Consider the following 24,166-nt stretch of genomic DNA (forward strand, 5'->3'; position numbering starts at 1 on the left):
ATTATTGTTTCCGAATATTATGAATTCGAGAATGTTGATGTTTATTTAAAAAGCGCACGCTATATTGCTATATGGCTGATGTAACATGGATGGGCTCCGTGGGGTTGTCGTCATCATTGTTGTTGTTGTTGTTGTCGTATTTGTTGTTTCTGCGGCTATGAGCGACCGCAAGAATACAGAAGCAGTACTAACTAGTTGCGTCGTTGCAGCGGGACAAAGTCGAATCAACAAGGCGAAACGAACCTATGCACCGGCTGAACTGCGTACATAGCGGGATTCGTACATATTTACGCAACCTTCCGTCGGTTCTTCCTGTCCCACCCGGTGCATCGATAACGTTTGGCTTGTTCATTCATAGTTCGGTGTCTGATGGTTGGACGCTGATCGAATGCCGCCTGTTAGATAAGTTTGATTATTCTGCGCTATCTACATTAGACGCGTTAACATTTGTTGTCAATACATCACCGTCGTCGTCATAGTTAGGGATATCCATTGGCCATCCTGGCATTAGCCCCGGTGTTGGATGACCATTTTCCTATGGGGTTCTGCCGCCGCTGATGCCACAGCCCCGCCTGCCATCACCAATACTAACCAGTGAACTGTCCAAGGAAACCGGCGGTGCCCTCCAGAAGTAGAGGACATCCAGGTCGGTACACAGCGCTTGTCAATTTGTACGACGATATAGCTACATAGGTTTAGACCCGAATCTGCCTTGGTCCCCAAGCAGACCCATTTTGGTTAGAGATTCGCCGACCGCCTTTTGACCGAGCATTTCTATGCAAAGTTGTATTGGTGCAGGCTTCGGTGACGGCAACGGTGAGGACGCCTGCAATAATTAATTATAAAGCTTGTCTATAGGAGACAGACAGAAGGAAGAACTTTTGGTGAATAGGGAACGGAATTGTCGACCATCACAAGCCGTACGAATCCTATCGGGTTGCGTGGAAACGGCGAGTTTCATACAGGGAGCACGAGCTGTCACCGAGCGGAAACAGTCATCGACTTGGCGAGTGTGTACATTTAAGCAGCTCGACAATACTCAAAGAAGTTACGCCATTACTGAGGTTACGACCACGATCACGATCCAAAGTAGGAACTATTGGTTGACGGGCGTGCGCACGATAGGCGCCATGTTCCATGTTGTTCTTGGCCTGCACGAGAAAAGCGAATCTGTGAGTGCACGAATCGTGCGTATATGAAAGTCTATGGTCAGCACGCCAATGTCGTGGATGTCACTCAGGAACCAGCGGCGTTCATCGGGTAATAGCAAGCTATGGATAGTGCGTTTAGCATATTTTGTCCATCACGGTGCGCCCTGGTTTATTTATTATTAGTGCTATACTCGATGACTACTACAGTGTGCTTCAGCATCCATTCATCGTGGCCGTGTCTATGCTGCGGATAGAAATATGGCACTTCAACCGGTGGCAGCTTGTATGTTCTTACCATCTATAGGTCAGCGCCGTTGCGCTATCACTATTATAATAATGGTTATCGGTACGAACTTGGGTGGCCAACAGGACAGTATATGGACAGCAAATAGACAAAGTTCTGTGATTCAGTGATGACTAGCCGGCACCAGGCAGTTACCAGGGTTGCTCCTAGCACAGACAGGGCAGAATAATCCCCCTAGGCAAGGACCGGAAAGGCAGTGAGGGGCAGCGACACTACAAGATAGCGCGATCAGTTTCTGTAGCTGTTGAAAATATTAGATAGTCGCGCCTAGTGAGATTTCGTCTTACAAATAATGTAGTGATAGCAGGTTACGCTCTTGTGCGACGTTTGCCCACAGCGGTCATATGGCTTTTATGTATCTCAACGGTCAACTTTTATGGATGTCATACGTCTGTTTACATCGTTAACAGGTTCATATTACCGAATTTCAATCATCAAATACGGGTTTTCTTCTCACAGATAATGCCCCTTTATTACGCTACTTACCTTATACGTTCATACGTGCGTCTATTTCATCATTTGAGAGAGTTACTTGAAAGAATAACATAGAGACACATATTCGGGGCTTTCTGGTTTGTTACTTAGTGTGTTAGTGAGATTCTCATCGATTCAGTTGGTTCTATTGCTCAATGGCTCAACTAGGTGTTCCGTGCATTCGATTACCCACAGAAGGTTGAGGTATAACGTTTACTTGCTACGTGTCTATCAAAATAGAAAATATGGCCGATTCATAAATCAGACTTCCTGGCGAAGTCAAACAGTTGGACGCTATGTTTGCGCTAGTCTTGCTATTGTATGTCATAGCTAATTGCGACCCACGGTGACTCAGTTGTATCACAGAACCAATCTCGGGTCCTGTTTCGTCCTTCTCAATACAGTCATCCATTTGAAACAATGTTCATCAAATACTGCTGCTTGTGTCGTTGAGAAATATTATCGTCCTTTTTAGTAGCTCAGAAAATAGCATACATATCGCGTTCTGCCAAAACCACCATCTTCAAAGGAGATGGATCTCGTATCATGTTCTTCATCAGAGTGTCCCTCCTCCTCTCCCCCTGCTTCACTCAGTAATAATGAGTGGTATTGTAAGATGTGGCCAGAGTGCACATCATGGAAACTTTTTGTACTAACCTTACGACCTGCTGCTATTAGTTACATTACAATTGTTTCTGATGATGCTGTTTAAGTTGTGCTCGTGCGCCAGTCAGAGGATTTCATTCGACTTTGCCCAAGATCTGTTTACTAAATGCGACAGGTAAAGTGTATTGATTGTCTATGGGTACCTAGCTACTTTGTTGAAGGGTATGTCCTTCAGTATTCGTTAGAACCATCTGCTGATCTGAGTAAATGGCAGAGCATCAAGCCGATGGTCATACAGGACCTGTATTGGAATGGCGTTCCGTTACGCGACACAAATGCACGACCTAATGGGCCTGCTATACTAACACAGAGCTATTCTGATAATCAACACCCGTAAATTCTGACCGTTGTGATACTTGTCGATTTGACGAGATTTCAGAATAAGTAGCTCTATATTAGTGTCTCTCGTACGTGATTTGTAGAATCAGGGATTATTAATTACCGATGTAGATCTAGCGAAATTTAGTTTGAGAAAGCTGTTCCCAAATTTGCCTCTTTATGATTATATCATATATTCAGTGCATTTTATTAAAACTTATCTTGTCAGTTTAACATGTCCCACTAGCCGAACTTCCGTACCAACCGTATATACATCGACGACCAAACGCATAGACTAAGTAATAACTACGATTAGACCTATCGTTATTAGGCTATATGCTTCAAAGAAAAAAATCCAGGTAGTGTTCGATAGTACTATCTACCTAACAAACTTATTTATGTCGCTAAATAAGTAAGTAAAAGCTAACAAAAGCAATCGAAAAACGCTGGACCATGCAACAATACATATTCGCAATAGTACAATGTATCTACAAACCTATGCAGAACGACTGCACACTACGTCTTCACTTGGGGGTTACAGAAAGACAGATATCGCCTGTTGAAGTTAGACATCATCATTACTGGCATCATCACTTTCATGAGTGACAAGCAATGTCAGCACCCATACACGCTGACGGAGAAGGCTGACCTCGAGTACCTCTATAGGCTCAATGGCCCCTAATCTTCATCCCTCCTATTCACCATCGATATCTTCATCATCGTGAGAAGATCCACGTAGCCCCCGCTGGTGCGCAAATGTCAAGCAAGCGAATGGTTGGCAATTTATTATTTCACTTACCCGCAATCATTCGAGTCGGCATGGGGGATATACATGAGCAAACGAGAGCCCCTCTTCTGCTACACCTAAGTTACAAGTTACCAGCTCATCGATGGCAACAGCTTTAGGAGCAGCAACGAAGAGTCTGATGATGAGAGACGAAACAGCAACGAACACGATGGAGGTTCGTTTGGCGATTTCGTGGTCGAGAGGCACGCGCATGTCAGCGCCATCGCAGCCGTCGCCGCCGCGACAACTAAAGTGAGAGGTAAAGATACGACCGGGAGAACGGGGAAAACTTCCCCACCTCGACGGGGTCCCTCTGCGATGAAGCATCAAGTTCTATGAGAAATTTACCAATGCGACGGGTTGTTATATACTTTGCAGCGGTGCTCTGTGATTTGTGTTAACTCTGCAGCTCAAAATAGGCAGACAGTCTGCTTCTATGCGGTAAACATATGTATAGTGAATGCTAACAACAGTACAACTTAGATATAGTGTACAAGCCCCCTATAACTGATCCAGCTATCTAAATATCGACTTGCTGCTGGTCCGATTACTCGAGACGTCGTGGAAGCGTCATGGAGTCGCAAGAACACCCGGTAATTTGCAATATCTATAGCAGCGACTCTCCAACTTCTCTTGTAGCTCCCTATATATTGCCCTTTCTGCCAAAAGTTGACAGTTTGTTTAACTTAAGTGCACTTCGGCAGCTCGTTGTTGCTATTGTTTTCCTCCTTTTAGCGACGTCACTCATAGCCACTTTTCTAGCCTGCCTCCAGCTTTTATCATATGTTATAGTTTTCTGCTTTGTCAACTAAAAAAAGAGCATCGAGAGGAAAAGTCAGGTCGACACGACTGTTGTACAGTCGTCATTGCTACTGAATCTATCGTTGTTGCTACTGGGCGGATACGATCCGTCTAAGTAATGTCGACTAAAGAGAAATGATGACAGGTCCATCGGCGTCCAGCGCCGCCGACGTTCGTGAGAAGTCAGTTCGTTACTTTGCGTGCTGTTGACTATGTTGTGTGAGCGGCCAATCTGAATTTCTGCGTGTTTATATGCCGATGCGAAGGTTGAGGTTCCTCTGGTCTCTAGTGTCTGAGCATCAAGCCTCTCATCAGCGTCTACAGGCTAGCCAGCCGAAGCAGTATTAGTAAGAGACAATAATATATACCTACGCTCACCGACATCGTCCGTGCTTTCTATTACGAGTATGTGAGGAACGAAGTCTGCTGCCTGCTACAGGGGGCACCTTATACGCTCCCTTTTTTGACTGAGACTGATTTCGCTGTCGCCTCTTCCCTTTTTTATTGGGCAGGCTCTGATTAAAGTCGCCCATGAGTTCAAACCAGCGGCGACGAACATTGTCGTCGTCGTCTTTTGCTTTTCCACCTCGTTTTCTCTTGCGCCTTTCCTTGATCCTGGGGGAGTCTGGGACGGCTTGCGGGAGTAACGGCTCACCGAAGCGCTCTTCTTACCTCAGTGTGCTTGAGCCCTCGGTCTGCCTTTTCGTCTGGCTGTCTTTGATTGGTTCCTCCCTTCGAGACGGTTCGTTGTCGTGTCGTTGGTTTAAGCCTCACTGCTTCACCTAAGTGGGGTTTGTCACTCGCGCGAGATCTTCTTTCCTAGGCCGCTCGCTTTCCGAGGTCGTCCACCCGCAACGCAGGATGATGCCTTGCTCGCCCTTTCTTCGGCATTGCGACCGGGTGCCTTCACTCCTCCAGAGATCCGTTCAGCGGTCGGCCCTATCGGGTCGACCACTTACTTTGCTAGCGCTGCCAAGCTGATACTTTTTCAACACCAGGCTCGTTTCTTGCCTGGTCCGTATCCATAGTTCGTTGGATATTTCAAACAGCTTCAATTGGCTGGCCTCCCTTAGCGATTTGAAGTAGGGCCAAGCAAACTTGGAAGTCGGTCTGACAGGCACAAAAATAGCGCAACAGAGCGATAGTGCCAGAGACACCAACAACAACCACCGATGACAGCGTTAAAAGCAGCAACAATCTCGCAACGAAAATCGCGACATATCAAGTAGAGAAAGGAGGGGCGATCAGTGATTGCATCTCAACGCCGTCTTGCCAAACCAAGCCCAGAACCAGATAGGTGGAACCGACGGTAGTTAGTTATACGTACGGCTATACGTATCCGGAATACCTTGTAAGAGGAAACGAGCTGCGGGCTTAGCTGTTTGTGGCCGCGATTATATACTTCTTGTAGCTTTTCTAGACGATATTTGTTCATTTGAGACCTATCAGGTAATCATGCTTTTGAAGGTATTATAGAACTAATTATTGTTTTTTTTTATGTGTCATACATTGCGGTCATTAACATCTAACGTTTCTTATCGGCTAAGATTAACTTTCGTTGCCAAATCGATGTGTTATAAGCCTTTGTTTATCCATGCCGGTGTGTAAGCACTCTACACGTACGAAGTCCGTTCCTGCGCATATTGGGTAGTGCCTTGATTGTTCTTTCTTTGATTGAGGTTATGTTTAAGTTCCTTTCCTAAGGCTCTATCCATAGATTTGTAATTCAGCCGCTCGGATCAAGCACAATCATTTCGGGTTGTACGATGTTTAACGTAGATGTCTTTTCGACGTTGTTAACGATGTGCCTTAGTATTAGTGGCTCGTGCCGTAGATCAAGTACTGTATTGTTCAACGAAAGCTACTTGTCGATACCCGTTTATCACTCCATATCAGTGCCGGGTCGAAGGCTGCTACCGCCAGCCAGTATCTCGGCCAAATCGGCGACCATGGCCAGGGAACTGATAGCACTGGTCAAGATTTTTTAACATCGTTGCAGCGTCTGTCTCGTCCGTACTGTCATTAAAGAATCAACCCCCTATAGCATGAGCAACATTGGTCCTTCATTGTTTCACTGCATGTTTATTCCGTAATACATACATAAAGACTTGTACGATTTTTAAAATCAAGCCACTGCCGTATGTTCCATGAGTTTAGTAAACATCGATGCCGGTTTAATAAAGCTGGCCGATAGATCTATATTATGTTTCGATTTTCGATGTTGGATTATATTATACAGTATGAGTAGCACGGGGCGTTAAAGCAAAAGGGCCGTCCTGTTTGTATGCTTTCTCCTATCTAAAACGGCTATTCGAAATAGCTGGTGTGACGACTGCAGTCATTCTGTGCACCGACTGTCAGGATCGTTAGATCCGTGGGCGCTACACCCCCTCACGTCGACGAGGTCACGTCACCCGATCTGAGGTGAGCTGCTGACACCCAGCAATTCCACATCAACAATTCGTAAGCGCGGAATCGGTAAAACGGTCAGAGCTGGACGGCAATCATAAATGCAATCGTGTTCCGAAGCTTTTAGTCGTGGAGTTGTTTGCGGTCTAATTGGACACTTCGTCGGAGTGAGTCTGGCAGTATTGCACTTCTAAACGCCATTTCAGATGCCTATTTACCATAAATTACCGCGTTACAGTGACGGTGGACATTCCTAAAATACTAACTGCAGCAAATTCTATGGGACTACGCAGATCTGGATGACGACAGAAACGATGATTAGTGCAGAATGAAGTAAATCGTCCTTATCAATACGTCGAGATAAGACCATACCGATTTCGACGCACTCTATTTTATCATATGAAGTCGTGGAGGTATATGTCCTACTGCGGGACTCAAGGCAGTCGGACTCCGTCGTCCGAGAAGTGCCAACTGTGACGGCAGGATGTATAAGGGGCCTACTTAAAGTGGAAGAATACCGCGCCGATAATACTAAAAATATAACAGTCCATTTCGTATTAGATGGTAGGCGAATTTACTATCCGCTAACGCATGACATACCGCAATGCAATAACACTGGTCTCAGTTGTTATAGCTGAACTACAACATTTCATCCTGCTACTAAATAAACAAAAACAATACGTTCCTGCAGGTAAGAAACGGGACAGATCTACTTCGTTGTAGGCGAATGAGCTCGTTTGTTCGGCCATCTTTTTTTTGCCTTTAACTGATCTCCGACAGCACGGGCAAATTGCTCGCATTCAGAGTCGCTCCCACAGAACTACATCTGACACTATACATAGATGCTGACCTGTTGAACCGAGACATTTGGGATCGTGGCGAAGTCTGTACGAGCAGCTGCTTCCATCTTTCCCTTATTTTGCCTCCCTTTCGTAGATTACGTCGATCCGGATTACGATTTCTGTTCCAGCCAGTCAAGCCAAGTGTTTCGCTTCTTTTTTCACACCCATCTGTCTATCCATCGGTGTTGTTCACAGACCAACCAGTTATCGCCAGGCGTACGCGTTGCTTCCTCGCCCGCCGTTATTTCTTCTGTTTCACTAGCAATCATGGTGTGATTAGTTTCTCTGAATACGACTGATCTGTGCTCGATACTATGGTAGCATTACCAAGCCGTGTGGCTGCTGTGTCAACAATTGCAGTGGCATTTTTGCAAAAGGCGCACACGCTGATCTGCCTTTGTTATCGCCGTCTCCATTTATGTGGAGGTGTCTCTCTGAGTGGACTTGAGCCAGCCGCTTGCTTCTGGCGATAGTAGCAGCAGTAGCAGCGACACGACTACAGCATAATCAAGGGTGGAAGGGGGGCCATAACAGCCACTATAAAAGTGTCTCCCATCTATTAGCATTGCTTCTAAAATAAGGGACGAATAATAGTGGGTGAGTCGGTGCGGCTGGTAAGCAATAACCGGAACAGGGCAGGCAGGCAGGCTACAACTGTGTTAGGACTGGGGCAAACCCAGGTCGAACACAGTAAACGAGACCAGCCCACAATTGTCATATGACAGCGGCGAAGAGAAAAAGCACTACGCTAGTTGACACTGAAGCACAGAGCAGAAATAGCACAGAGGAACGGATAGGACGAAATCACAAATTTTAAATTACCCCCTACGACATTTCGGTGTCAGGAGGTGAACAGCTGGGAAGGGCTGGCCACGCGGGGCTCACGTGCGTTTGTAGCTCCCTGATAATCGCGCAGTGTCGAAGATCTGCTTTTCTGCTTGAGGCTCCTGACCTACTGCAAATCTCTTTCTTTGTTCGACTGCTTCGTTCAGCAATGGTTTCTTTTATCTTGCTCCATGACGATTCGCTTCTAATGGAAGGTCACCTTACTTCGAGGAGTGATGGCTTCGAGCGAACACATACACTATACTCAGGCAAATAGGTAAGATATGGTTGCCACTTTAGGCCATGTGTAGCATTATTTGTGACGATAGGGCGCCGAACGCGGTGCTTTGTACGTGTCGTAGGCAGACGCCATATCGCTTGCTGATAGACACGTGTACCCACGAGTGTACAGCTTCTGGCGGTCAGTGAAAAATCACTAAAGTACAACATTTAACAGTTGTGTCGAAGTGGCGTCGCCTTGCTGCAATGGTCAAAAACAGTTATTCTTCCTGCCATTTTGGTTGACAGATGCATCTTCGACGGTGCTTTTATTGAATAGACACTATATAGCTTGCGCTATCCCTTTGCTAACAACATGCTTATTTTGATTTGTCTCCTTCTTTCGCCGGTGTTATGTGTTACAGGAGAATGTTCCCAGCGTTTAAAGTGCGAGTGTCAGGTCTGGACAAGCGAGCGAAGTACATCCTACTGATGGACATCGTTGCCGCAGATGACTGTCGATATAAGTTCCATAACTCGCGGTGGATGATCGCCGGTAAGGCGGACCCCGAAATGCCGAAGCGGATGTACATTCACCCCGATTCACCGGCTACCGGCGAACAATGGATGCAAAAAGTGGTTTCATTCCACAAGCTCAAGCTAACCAACAACATTTCCGACAAGCACGGATTTGTAAGTTCACCCCTCACTTCTCCTCCCTTCCTGCCCCCAACACCCTCTTACCCCTTCCCTCCGCCCGTATTTAGCCATAGTCTAAAGAGATGTTGATGGTATCCGCGAGATGGCAGCCTCGCAACTAGTTGAGGTCGAGGCTGAAACGCATCGAACATGCCCCTGCGAATGAAACCAATAAGCTTTTCAGTTAAAGTCTACAAACGTCGCCTATTAGGCCTAGTTTGTTGAGCAAGTCCTAAGTTTTCCTCCTTGCAAATTCTGTTAGATCATGGACACTGCACATGGGCCGATATTCCTAGAGCTAAGCAGCTATGGTCTCCGATCGGGAGACGCCAATTAAACTTGAAATGCGCTAGCACAGCGCGTTTAGGCGTTAGGAAAATATATTTCAGACATTCCACTGAAATCGAGGTCCTACTGCTGATACAGTTCGAGCTATTCTTAAGAAGCAGTCTTCGGGCGGGTCGTTTCCGTCGTTAGGGAAAAATTTGGCTTTAAGATGATTTAGGACTTCGCAGGTTTCCGCATGCTTGTCTATGACAAACTCTTCTTTGGCGAGCTATCATCTTGGTGCGGTAGCGGCAGGCGAAAAGCTAACAAGAGAATTATATAATCGGCCTGTAACAAGTGGGAAATGTCTGCAAATTTGAGCCTTTTTAATCCCCGCAGTCTGCCACCCGCTCTGAGCGGAGGGCTGCCTCTAGCCGATGAAGTAGAGGAACACATTAGTCTGCTTCAAGCTTGTTTTGTGCATTTGAAACAAGTGATGTAAGCACACGATATTCGGGCATTAACGGCGACGTCTATTCACAGTATATTAGGGATTTCTTTAAAACGCTTTTTTCATTGGCTAATTACATATGACCATTATTACTTTAACACGGTCTTCGGGTGTCACTGACCTTATAAGTTTGTCGCAGAGTAGTTCTCAAATGCCCAATCCGAAGTCGGGTGTCTTCGTCGAGTAATCTGTCTTTGCGAGCTAGGCTGCGTCTGAAAGCACTATCCATTTGCTCTGTTCGAAAGCTAGCGTCGCTTTGCACTGGCACGGATGCCGTTGTTGCCTTTGCCAAGAAGACACCGTCATCGAGATACTAGGCGGGTTGAAAAAAGAACTATGAGTGAAGATATTCTAATCTACCACAGTAGAAGGATCTACCGGAACAACGACTGTTGTGTAAATCGACAACTGCGACGATTCAAGTTGACATCTGACAACATGGCTAAGCACTGCCGAAATTGCCCGATACAGGCCCGCCGTAGATTGGACAGACAACAAGTGCCGCGCTCCCATATAAACACAGATGAAGCGTTGGTATTATTTTGCTACGCATTAAAACATTCCCAGACGATGTTTTCTACCAGAAAAACCCGAAGATCGCGCAGACCGGCTTAAAGAAGTCGTCCGTTAGAGGTTATCGAAACAGCGATAAAAATCTCTACGTTTTGTCGACCATTGCACTCACGTACCCATCGAAATTGTCTTTCTTACGAACGCGCTCTATGTATCTTCGTCGAATCCCTTTTACTCGTTACACGAACTTCGTCAACCTGTCGCCTGTCTTGCCAAAGAACTGTTCCATACGCAAAGTTCGCTTTCCCCATCTTTAGATATGGCTAAGCTCCATCGCCGTTCAACAGCTCGTTAACTCTCGTGCGCCGCACGGCTGTTAGCAGAGGTTGTCGCTTTGCTTAGCGTCGGCGATGGTAAGCGGCTCATAACCAATTGCAAGGAAGCGTCGATGGTCGACGCAGGGATTGGCAGTGAAGATGGTTCATCAGCTCATCGTTCTCCCTTCTTACTACACAGTTTCGACTGGTTTTGGGGGTAGTCGACCACCTATCTTCCCACACTACTGCTTTTGCAGCTGTAACAGCGGGGCAACGCTGCCAGGAAGCACGTACGATAGCCGCACCACTAAGCGCGCATTACCAGTCAGCCAAGCTTCGGTAGGGGGTTCGTACGCTGCGGCGGCAGCTGTGCCACAGAAGCTCTGCGTTAACAGTTGCCAGTGGCTTCAGTAGTGGCGTGAGGAGTATGCTTCATGTGTTATAGGTGATATCATCAATAGCAGCAGGAGCAAGGAGTTGCTGAAAGTGTATTGCCAAAAGTGTCGACAGAACCGGTGAGAGAATGATTAGGGAATAGCCGTGGACACTTTAGCACGTTGAGTTGTCTCAGATGTAGCACGCAGCCGATAGATTCGTCGTAAAACACGCGACCTGAGTAGATAGGCATGAGCGGTGGGGAGTTTCCTTATCAAACGGTGGGTACCCGGGTTATATTACAGAGTCCGACTGTTATGTGGCTATGGTGAAACGCTGAAATGACGGTACGCTCTTATAATAATTGCGATTGTAATGGAGGGAAAGCCTCGATCTGTGTATCTAATAAGCTAACAAACGCATTGACAGATGTCTGAATGACCAACCGTATTGCTTCCATGATGGTTTTAATTAATACAAGCTTGCGCATTTAGGTTTCGTTTCTTTGTTAAATAGTTCGTATTTGTATTTTCAAGGTAAGTTGGAGAAATTTTCTCTATGTGAACTACTAGCTCTAAGTGGAGTTGATCTGTCTATCTGATAATAATATCTATTACATATTAGTTGAACATACCAGTAACTCATTCATGATAAAAATGACAATTCCTTCGTTGTGCTGCCTAGACGTGGTCGTATGATCAAATCGTTACTGTGTATCAAGATGGCGATGTCACGATGGCCAAGTCTCTATGTCGCTCTGGTGACGAATATGGCGCTCCGATAGAGTCGATCGTCAGGCAACGCCATGGATAAGCGATGGCTAACAGGCCTGAGTTACGCGCAAGATTTACGTAGCCCCCGAGTAGCAGTGTCGACAGTAAAAGTACCAGCCTTCGAAAACTCAACGTGCTGGGGCTTTCGGCCAGAAAATCAGGCGCTTGTTAGCCAGGGGGAGGCTTGGCCAAAAGTCCAACAGATGAACAGTTGACCTTAGCTTATCAGACTAACATCAGTAGATAGTGGGTTATAAAATCGTTACTTACCTTCACCAGCCTTTGCCATATTTTCGACAGCTGTTATCAATGCCGACAGGAATTCAATTTGTTTTATATGACTAATCTAATTTGTGCTTCAAATCTAGGATGGAGTTTACATTTGGTGCAATTTGCGTGTATCCTTCAACACCTGTCAAGGTCCGAATGTAGTATCTGTCGCTAAGATTAAAGCTATTTCTCTACCCAATAGGTTACACCGATGTAGAAGAGTTCTGACGGTTCTTCCACAACAGCGTGCTAAGCATGTATACATATGCAATATAATATGTATACAAAGAGTAGTAAAAAAAACCATGACACCGTGATACCCCCCCTTGAAGTTAATTGTTAACAGCAATATGTTAATCGAAGCTTCGCCCACACTATCTTACTCGGTGTATTTTATTTTTGTCAATACTCATCACTGACCAGGGAAATCGATTATTTTCCTTATCCAATAACACTTACCGATTGACTCATGTTAGCTGGTTTGGCGACGCAGACTGCTATCTAAAAATCCATGCCTCATCGCCTTAACTAGCCAGCTAGACCTTCCCGTACACCGACATCTTTGACTACCTTTGTTGCTGTTGATGCTGATGTTGCTGCTTCTGTATGAGAATTTGTTAAGATGACGATTTGAGGCCTTAGTGATTCTATCGGCCTCATTCAGCCTTGGCGATATTCACAGCCGGAATCACATCATCACCCACCGAGAGATCTCCGGCTCAGATAAAAGCGCTTAGGCCTTGTGGATCGGTCGTTTGCTCTCTCGTTCGTTTGTCCCCGTTGCCGTGGACACTTAGCACAGTACAGCGTCTGGGGTACGTATCGCGTCACACCGTTCATATTAGAATGACCAGGACACTACCGACCGCTAAAAAGGCCCCTATCTCGGGCAGTTTCTACAACCGCTGGAGAACCAACTGTCGCGTTCGCTCTTGACGTTGCTTTATCATTCAAATGCATTTGTTGAAATCGCCGATGATGATTAACAGCTAAATGTCGCTGTTCCTTCTGTTAGCGCGGCTGTCAACCAGCATCGCCATATAGTGTAGTATTACTTACTTGCTGTTGGGTTGATGCGGCCGGGTAACGTTAGGCCTAGTTGAGCTCGACCTGTGTGATGTTCCGAGGAGGTGACGCCGATGATAATGTGTAATGGCCGTACGAGTTTCACTGGATGGGGTTCGTAAGCTCGCCCCGCTGGATGGCTGGGTAACTGCCGAGCTGCTGAATGGCGGAACAAAGAGCGAACAAGCCAGCGTCAGCATTAATGACGACGTCGAAAGCCGCAAACCAATGGTGAGTGAATGGCCAGTAGCAAAAGCAGCGGTAACAACGAAGGGTTCACATAGCAGTCCGTCATCGCGAAGAGATGAGTTCCCGACGAAGTAACCGCTTGTGGCCAACAGACTGCGGCGTTAGCACCATTGAACTATGCAAGGCTGCAGTAGTGCTAATCATTGCCTATAGTCTGAACTCAATCGATCGTACGAACGGGGGCTGTTTGCACCTTCAGTGTGGGCCTGCAAGCGTAGAGCTGTTAATGGCGAAACGCATCGTAAAGCAAAACAATGACTTGGAGCAAAAGACGGATTCAGTGCAGGAATAAGCGCAACTGCAGAAACCTCAACTCAACAGAGAACAATAAAAAAACACAACGGCGCTGCCATCAACTACGAATAGCAAAAAAAAACTGAGCAGGAGCCATAAATGCACAGTAACTATTTGATGAGTTTTTGCTTTGTCCCTTTGTAGACGGCTGACAATGTCACACAAGTGCCACGTGGTAGCATGGACAGAGGAGTTGCACACTACATTGGGCTGATCACAAGCACCTGTCAGCCTTATGATGATGATGATGATTATTAAGGTCGAAGTTAACACCGTGACAACAACAACAACTACAACAAACTTAGTTCCCGTTATGTAGAGCAAACCAAATGCCCACCGCCTCATCTACGTATCGTTACTGCTTAATGCAGGAGAACCTAGGACGAATGCATATTAACGTATGCGTACAAGCTATTGGGAAGAGGCGTTGTTATGTTAGGAAAAATTTAATCAACGACCGACCCTATACCGTGCCCTATCGTTGCATAGGTACAGGCAAGGTTTTATGATAGCTGTGCGTAGCCTATCTCGATTTGGTTCGTCCTTTTTGCTACCCCACCCCCTCCCCCATTTTTGTATGTTTCATCGAGACAAACATTAGCTGCAGTGACAGCGCTCGATTCTGGCACCCCTGATAACGTAAATGCTATATCGGTCCTTCATGGCATTTCGACTGAAAGCTACTCCGTCCTTCTGGGTACTTCGACATTAGCAGAAACAGGAATCCAGCATCCCTAATAACCGTTCTTACCTTACCTTTGTTAGTCTATTTTTTTTTTTCTCTCGTCTCGTTTGCTGCACATCCATCGAGTAACGTTACTGTGTAGGGATACGGCGTTATCAGCGACAGCAGCGTCCTCTGATAGACCTCTGTCATGAAGAATCGAGCGCGGGAGAGAGCTGACTAGTAGCGTTGGTGCCTTGGCATGGAACGATGCTGATGCTAGCACCTCGATATCTCCTGCGCTGCGCTATCTATCTCGGGCCGGCCATATCTCTGTCAGTTGTTGGGTCTTCAACATATAGCGGTGATTTCACGCTGCCTCTAACTTCCTTCCAATAGGCCGCCTGTACGTGTGTCTGGCTGGTGAGTGTCGCACTGCCAAGTGAATCGTTGGCGAGGCAGCAATGTCAGTTTAAAATGAATTACCGGTTTGCCTATTTTCGAGCAGCAGAAGAACGAGTTATCAACAACCTGAAGCGGCAAAATAATGTAAATAATAGCTCCCATCGTAACAAATATCATATGAGATAATAGGGCATTTATTAGAAGGTGTCCCCGAAAACGAAGCGAAGAAAGATCTTCACAGAGGTTTACTGTGCAGTAAATGGCCAGTCGGTGACGAGTTACCGAGCTGTTTGCCAGATCAAAAATCGCGTTACCGGTCAAAACACAATTAGCACTAACAGAACTGGCAAACCCAAGGTGATTCCCATGTGCTGGTGACGTCTGCCAAAGACGAGAATAAAGGTAAGAAAATCGAATAACTAAGGATGAACGTGCTACTCCACTGATATTACCACCGACCACTTGACACTTCTTAGCAGATAAATGAAATCGATTTGTCTACGGTTATCGGCGGTTTTATAAATGCGGCTTCAGCTGCGTATTGATTGATGGCGCGACTGGGTTTCTTCAAGCTTCCTTTTCAGTTTGTATGAGAGCGGTTGTATAGGTTACTTGCAAATTGCCCAGTTTTGATAGCTTGCATATAAAAATCAGTTGAAAGCAAAATGTTTTTTGACGACCGACGCAGGGAAATTACTCAGAGCGGAATAAGGATTCTCTGGCTTTGAAGATTATGAAAATCACAATCGGCAGCCTATACATAATAAATATCTGTAGAAAGAGACCGCTATAGATCACGTTATTCTTTAATCGCTATGGCACAGATAAAGCAACAAAATTATCTACCAAATATTAACCCATATATGAAATGTTTATACCCTGTTTCTACTTGAACGCTGCTGACACCGCTGGCCATGCCGTCGTTCATACACAGAGCGATCTCATGATCTAGTTCGTTCCGTTAGTTGAAATACTGCAGGGTCTGAGATATGTGAAATCTCACTCATTCTCTTCACTTTAAGCCACAGCTTAAGCTATTTGCGTGAGCGATTCTGTACAAGATGAACTACAGTACAATATCGTTTGGGTACACGATAGTCGGGTAGAAAAACCAATCGACGTTGACCGGTTAGCGACACCGCCATTAAGTCCAGCATCGTACTGTGCTCTCACTCCGCGTCGCTCTCGTGCCAGGCAGATGTGACTAATTTGAAAATTGCCGCCACACATGAGTCGGTTTCAGCAACGACGAGTCGGGTTCTGTGCGGAGCTTAGACGAATCCAGAGTGCATAGACATAAGGCCCAGAGCCCTAGGGCAGGACCTGACAAAAGTAAACATCACGTCCTAATCAAAACAAATTTCGTCAGCAAAAATCAATTAGAATTCGAATATTTTCATAGGATCACTGTTTCTGAACATCTAAACATTGCTAAGGAAGATATCCAGTGTGAAACTGAGAGCGGGCTTACGTAACTCTGGTGTATAGGCGAGCCTGAAGTGGACTTGGACGAATTGGTCTCTTCTATAGACATAAACATCCAGTCAACGCCAATGTCAGTGGACATTAGTAATAGGGGTTATATGACATTACATTAGCTATTTTGAAGCTATGATGTACACACTTTGACAACCCATTGATCATCATTCGTACACAATGAGACCATTCGAACAGGAAAAAGCTTACTAGGTGTGCGGGGACACAGACGTAAGACGCCAGAAACGACAAACAAGAAAAAATTTGGCCCCTTTTTTTAGTTCTTCAAAAATCCCTGGATGTTCTATACCCCTTAATTTGACAGTATACTACAATGGCACCAATCTAGAACGCTACACTCAAGCATCGTATGTTTAGCCTGAAAAAAAGGATCGAAATAATCTGATCCGAAATAAAAAACAAATACTAACACAGCCAAGAATAGGTGAGATGGCCGGACGTACGTCGTAGCCGTACTGTTTGCCTATACCTCTAATTGTAGAGCATGGAAGACCATACTCCACAAACTGGGCGTCCTGCAGACGAACAAGCCTTCAAAACGCTTGAGATACTGAAGTCTATAGGCGCCCAACAAATTAGCCTGCTGTGAGTCACCCACGAACGGTAACTGCCATTGTCTCGGCAGAGTTTTTTTCAGAGAAGCATCTTTGCTGCTTCACATTCCAGCCATAACTCACTGCCGTTCATACCGTAGAGTTCCTTGTACTTCGTAGTAACAATAATAATTTTACTATTAAGCAAATAAAATCACAAGTACAATTTATCACCATTAATCCAGGACTCTATATCTCCGATTTATTTTTGTACCATTATTAAATATCAATAAACAGAGGTCTTAGCCGTTAACTACAGTTTTTTTTTGCTAGACCTAGCATTTTCTCTCTTGCCTTTTATCCATTTCCGTCATTTCCATCAAGCTTTTAAGCACTGCTTCATCATGCATTAACAATATTCCACATCAATAACGGCAAATTTCCCTATCTGAGCGTTTCTGCACTACGATGAAGGCAGCGAACGAAAAATTGTTTCCGTTCACTAGCTTGACTGCTTAAATAGACAGACAAACGGATGGGGAGTAAGCCAATGTTCCACGCACCGATGAGTCGATAATGTGATCCAACAAGAGATACGAGTTATAGCATCTATGGCGAACCAGCAAGCACGCCAGCCAACGTCAGCAGCAACAACAACAACAACACTCATCATAATCATCATCATGAATAACAACAACAACAACAACAGCACGAACCGCTAAGATGTTTCAAACACGAGACGGCGGTCGTCTGTGATATGTTCGGCAGGAACTCCTGTCACCGCACTAGGCCTCATGTCGATATACCGTCATTACAAACATGTATATAGATCTTTTGTCCAAGCAAAGGGACTTACCACCAGCAAAGATTCGCAGTTTATTGCAGGGACAACGAGATTGGGGAAAGGAGACGCAGAGTTTGCGATAGGAATGAAGAACACCCGAAGTGCACGATGCTGCTGGCTCTATGTGAAGGGCACGGTGAAGCCGCAGTGAGATTTTCAAAGGTAGATAAAGCTGATAAGCATGAGAGAAGCTGTACAGAGTAAGCTAGTCGTCCCAATATTGATGATAATCTTTACCTGGCCAATCTTTGTAAAGGCCCGATTGTTGGTGCTACCCTGCTGAGACGACTAATCTGACGTCTTTTGCTTTTTAAAGTAAGGTTCGCAGACGCGATGTTGATGCGTAGGTGGAAGTTAGTAAAAAAAAAAAAAAAACAAACTACGTAAAGCAGGGAAAATATATTAGTAAGTTGGCGAACTATCCGATGTAATGAACTTCGACCATCATTGAAGTTAGGGGCATATTTAGAAAAGTAATTGAACAATTCGATAACTCGTGTTTTGAGCGCTATTTTCGCTGCAGATATATCAGTACTCATTTTGTATATATGAAATCGACTTCGTTTACGGCCAGTATTATCTTCCCTGCGTTAGTGCTATCGTATCGGTGAAGTTATTCCCTATCGATGTGTACAGCACACTAGTGGCGTTGATTCTCATGCTTTTCTGAAGCGAGGTCCCGTACCTTTATTGGACTAATAATAGTAGCAGAGCTACCTGGTTTACGGCGAACTAAATATGTGAAAAGTTACGATGAAACGAAAATGACAGGATGCCCAGAAACCGGCAACGGAACCAGTACGTAAAAAGTACACTGAGGGCAAAAACTCGTCACAGTTTAGACAAGAGATATAATTTGCCCAACTGTAACACTGTGTAAAAGTGAAGAACTGGCAAAAAAAAACAATGTTATTGAGGTCATTTACGGAAAAAAACGCCGTTTCTACATTGATGGTAATAATTGGAAATTAAACAAGAAAACGTCCGAAGACACAATAACTAATGTTGTACTGTCATACGTTCGCCGTTAGGCGAGAACAAGAACTTCATAATTTTCACAAAGTTATTGCATCGTTCCATACATGAATTGCTATAGTAGTGATTGTCTGCTATTCTCGACCGTTCCCCCTGCCAGCTTCCCGTAGTCAGCGTATAAATGGCCGTATAACATGGCTATATTTTATTATCTATCGCGCGCCTCTTTGTATGTTAGCGCTTTTTAACGATCTTGTTACGTGCCGCCGCCGCCATTGCCGTCAACGTTTTAACTTACCCACTCCGGCGGCAAAGGAGCGCATACGGCAGATGAAGCGTCCGTTTTCATTTCGCTGTCGCTGTCGCCGTCGCTGTCGTCGCACACTTTTCAAGCGTATTCTATAGCATATATACATATCTATCTGCAACACTCTAGATTCTGGCTCGTATACACATTGAAGCGTTTACGAGAGCGAAAATTGCCTGCCAACTTGATTCGGATGGTGATGGCGGCGGCGATCTGAGTCGACGTCATTGGTGATGACGGTCGGCGTCAGAGAACTAGAGAAAAAGAGGATCCGATAGACCGATCAGCTTCGAGAGAGTAACGAAGTCAGCCATAGGCGAAATCGGTAAAACGAAGACGCTTGACGGAGTTTTACAATTCGTCGAAATTTATGACACAGCTAAGAAACGGGTCCTTAAACGAGGGGAATGGCCTAGGTGTAACGAAGCGTACGGACCGATCCGTGGTTTAAGCAGGTATCGGCTTTAGATAGACACGAACAAAAAAAAAAAGAGAAAAGCACAGAACAAAAAGACATTAATGAAATATAAAGGCATAAATAGCTTGAGTTATGAGGCGCCGGTCACGCTCAACGATCGTAGCATACCGTACGTAGGACCCTTAAACAGGATTCGTTGATTGTAGTCATTAGTAAGCTAGGCGCGTGATATGGGGTACCGTTTTAGAGAAACAAACAGGAGCTATGTACATTCGGATGTCGTACAATGCAAACTGTTGCCAGAATCAGCCGACTTGGCCGAGTGGAAAACTTGCCATTGATTCTAGCCTGTCTAGTGGGAACTGCATAGTAACCTCGTTAACCGAACCGCTTTAGATGTACACTTTCTGCGTATGATTTTTAAAAATGTTTTTTTTTTCTATTAGGAGCATTATTTCTTGGCTGTGTACGGTCCTGCATGTATAAGCCAGTCTCAGTCAGCTTACTCGACAAATTATCAAGTCAATAGCTGCCACCAGCCCTAGGAGCGGGAGCTATACTCGACGGAGTAGATACATCTACTATTATTACATTTTTTTATTTTACATTTTTTCCGTACAGTTCACCCATCTCTTGGCCATTTTCTGCGAGTTTTTTGACAGAGCACGCTTAATAAATAACAAGTCATCACGATTTGTGTCGGCATTTCGACAATATGTATATAGACCCATATTGATGCCCTTGTTTGTTAGTCTTTTCTGTGATGACAGTTTAGGTTTTCGGGGCTGTCTCTTTTTCCTTCGATTTGTTGTGAGTCGTTAATGTTTATCACCAGTCTTTCTCCGTTCCGGCCTCAGATTCGCGCGCACATACACCGGCTACATAAAGACCGACGCTCAGTGTCGTCCGCGTCAACCTTTTTGGGCTCGCAGTCGTTGTCGCCATAGCTCTTACGATTGCTCGTGGTTTTGCATACGTGATAACAGCAATGACAAACGCTGTTGAGAAAAATGACGATCGTGGCCGTAGAAACGGAGCCCACATCTGCATATCTACCGTAACGATGACGACAACAACAACAACAATATCATGACTAATACCTTGACAGGCCCCTCACGGCCTGCCTATTAGTTGTCGTCAACTATTGCTATTAAGTATCGACAGGACACGTATCTTCGGACATGCTCGCCTCGATCGGCTGCAATATCTTCTCAGGCTTTTAGCTGTTACTCAGCGTCTTCCGTTGCATCTGTGGCCGATAGCGAAACAACTACACTCACTCATAGCTAGCGCTGTACGTACGATACGTGGCGTATCGTAATTTACCTGTACCAGGACTCGGTTACTGTTTTGGCCGCCCCTCGCTCATTCTCATAATATTGATAATAATAATGATGAGATTACTCCAATGAGCGCAGCAACTCGCAGGTATCATGGATGGACATCATGGCCATCGTTCCGATCCGTGACGAGGCGGTCTGTATTTGATTTCGTCATGTTTAAGACGGTAAGTGTCTATTACAATCTCTGCGAATCGATTGTATTACTCGGATCTTCGTGATCTGATGATGGTGATCGCTGTGTTCGCACGGTAGCCGTTTGGCGAAATTGCCGCTTCGTATGAGTTAGTGTAGTTATTCTTCTCGATCTCGCTTACCCTGTCTGTTAGCCTGTCTAGTTGTGTGTCTGCCAGCTTTGGCTATGCGTGTGTTTCTCTTCTTTCATCTGTGCGTGAGCGTCAGTGTTTTGTGTCTGTGTTGTTTGTTGTTAAAACAACAATAATGATGAGAGGGGCTGACGACTTTTTGAAATATGCTTTGTTTAGAAAAAAACACTGACGGAACAACGCGGGGTGGAAAAGCGCGATGAAGGCGGCAGCATCGGCTGCGGTCGCCATTGGTGTAAACCAATGGCGACCGCAGGCTGGAAACGAGCGTCCTAATCTATATTTCCATGCAGTTTATAGCTCGATTTAGTGGCTAGTTTCAGCGTTCGTTTGTTCCCATCGAATCTTTCGCTGCTGCCGCCGTTGTCGCAGCTGTCGTCGCTGTTGTTGTTAGTAGCACAACAACGACGAAAGTATCGACTGCGAGAACGTTAGTACTTCTACAGGCAGCGGTGGGTGTCCTGACGCCACTTCGGTTGTGTCTGGAAGAAGCTCATCGCAACGGCAGCAGACATTTTTGACAGGATTTGCTCGAATTGCCACTGCCGCTGCCGCTGCTGATGGATTAAGCACTACCGAATCGTGCAGCGGGAGTAACCGTACGATTATGCCCTATTCTAGCGTAACGCTTTTGTGGTCTACTGGATACTATAGCTTACTGCTAGGGACTGTTACCCACAATGCTGTAGTCTCTTGCGTGCATGTATGTGTGTGTCTGTAAATCGAACGTTTCTAGCGACGATATTTTCGGTAGAATAGGGACCATCGTCGATAAGCCTAGTAGATGTATCCGGATGAACGATACCGAAGTTGCCTCGTTATTGCCGCGCTCGTTTCGTCAACAATTGCCTAAAACAAATTGGCTTGTTGACATGATCTTTGTTTTGTTTAAGATCGTCAGTGACTGCTGCCGCTGCTAAAGAGAGTTGCTAGAAGAGACGAACATTTTTCCTTAAGCAAGTGCTCCCTGGTCTCCTGCATATAGCCCCGATCGGAAAAAAAAGCGGCCTAACGCCACCAGGGCTGTGCGCTCTACTCGACTTAGTATGCGTCGAAGCGAATTATCGAATCAACGCTGAATTACTGTCTGTCGGGCGCCGGCTGTTGTGAACAAACGTTTGAGGAATACAGGGACAAATCGAAAAAACTAGAGAAACTCGAGCCGAAACAGGACCGCGAGATAAATGTGTGCCTAGGTGGAAACATATCGAAACAGTCCTAAGGCAGAAGCTCCGGCCGTCCTCGTCATTTGATTAGCGGAGATCACGACTGCCGCTGCTGGGGGACCCTGCGCGGTTCTTTTAAGAGTGAAGAACAGGGAGAGATGGAGCTCGAAAATAGAATCGGCTTCAATGTCGTTACTCTCGGATGCGTCCTAATGAGTGCGTAACTTGAGCTGGTCGCCGATAGAATCCGATCCTAAAAGGCTCAGAGCCCGGAAAGTGAATGGAACAGAGACGCAGATAGCTCCAGTCAGTACAGCTGATCAAAAGGAGCTGTGTCTGACGGCAGGACAGGTGATGATGATCATGTCGACAGCCGTTCAGTCGCAGAGAGGATAGTTATTTAGGACGCAGCGAAATACAAACGAATGAGAACGCGTATACAAGTATATTAATAGAGCCACGTATATACACAGACGGGCCAAGAAGCCATGACATTCGTCGAAAGAGAGCTTGGCTGCTTCAGAGGATGACAAACTGAGTGACAGGTCACTTGAGGAGTGATCCTGTGAAATAGGCTGGAGCGAAGAGAGCCGCCGCCATAGTTACTGAGAATACAGCAAAAAATCATAGAAGAATATCGTTGCTCGATAGTTATTAATGGTCAAGGCAATGAATCGAAGAAGGTAACCGGGTTTCTGAGCTAGGTCGTCAAGCTTAGGAATCGATAAGGGTTAAGGGGTGAAAACGCAGGTCAAAAGACAAATGCAAAAAACTGACATTTTTCGATTTTCGGCTAGATCAGCAGCCAAGACAGCATTGACTCTAGTCATTAAATCGTGTGAAATAGATGACTCTATTATTATTATTGTATGACCCAATTTCAAGCTATAAGTAAGATGTAGATGTCATTTCAGACGATTCTCAACTCGATGCACAAGTACCAGCCGCGGTTCCATCTTGTACGCGCCAGTGATATCTCGAAATTGCCGTACGCCGCGTTCAAGACGTTCGTCTTCCGTGAGACGGAGTTTATCGCGGTGACAGCGTATCAAAACGAGAAGATTACCCAGCTCAAGATCGACAACAATCCGTTTGCGAAAGGATTCCGTGATACCGGCGCCGGCAAGCGAGAAAAGAAGTACGCCCTATAATTCTCAATAGTAATAATATTAATAAACGGCATGGGTTGTAACAAGCTTCAGCAACGCATCTTAGCAAGTAAATCATTAAAGTAAAAGTGAAGCGTTATTGGAAATCGTTTGACCTCTTTTAAAATATGTAGAACTGGATGAGTTTTTAGCGAGATAGCTCATGATAACAAATCGTTAGACCTCTCGTTATCACCTTTGTGATGGCATGTTAGAATGATTAGACTGAGAAAAACGCAATTAGTTCCTCGGGTTAACTTGCTTTCTGATGAGCTTCTTTTTATTTTGTTGGCCGAAGTAAGGGAACGTCAATTTTTCACATAGAGTAACGCTGTCATTGCCATCGTTCCATATAACATGTTGAAGTCTAACATTATTTAGGATGCAAAAACTTCTAAAGGCGTCGTTAACGGC

At 45.3% G+C, this 24,166-nt stretch overlaps 1 protein-coding gene across 1 annotated transcript in view; it reads left to right on the top strand.

Annotated features, from left to right (window-relative positions):
- The window catches only part of LOC111269189 (T-box transcription factor TBX3), a gene marked incomplete at its 3' end in the record, with an annotated part of 30,545 nt that extends 6,803 nt beyond the window's left edge, over nt 1–23,742 (top strand). Inside the window, 2 exon segments of the mRNA XM_022848611.2 lie at nt 9,222–9,489; nt 23,519–23,742. Coding sequence (XP_022704346.2) covers nt 9,222–9,489; nt 23,519–23,742 — 492 coding nt within the window.
- Between the last annotated feature and the right edge of the window lie 424 nt (nt 23,743–24,166).

The sequence above is a fragment of the Varroa jacobsoni genome, unplaced genomic scaffold, assembly GCF_002532875.2.
Source record: "Varroa jacobsoni isolate VJ856 unplaced genomic scaffold, vjacob_1.0 scaffold_1362, whole genome shotgun sequence".
In the NCBI taxonomy this organism is placed as follows: Eukaryota; Metazoa; Arthropoda; class Arachnida; order Mesostigmata; family Varroidae; genus Varroa; species Varroa jacobsoni.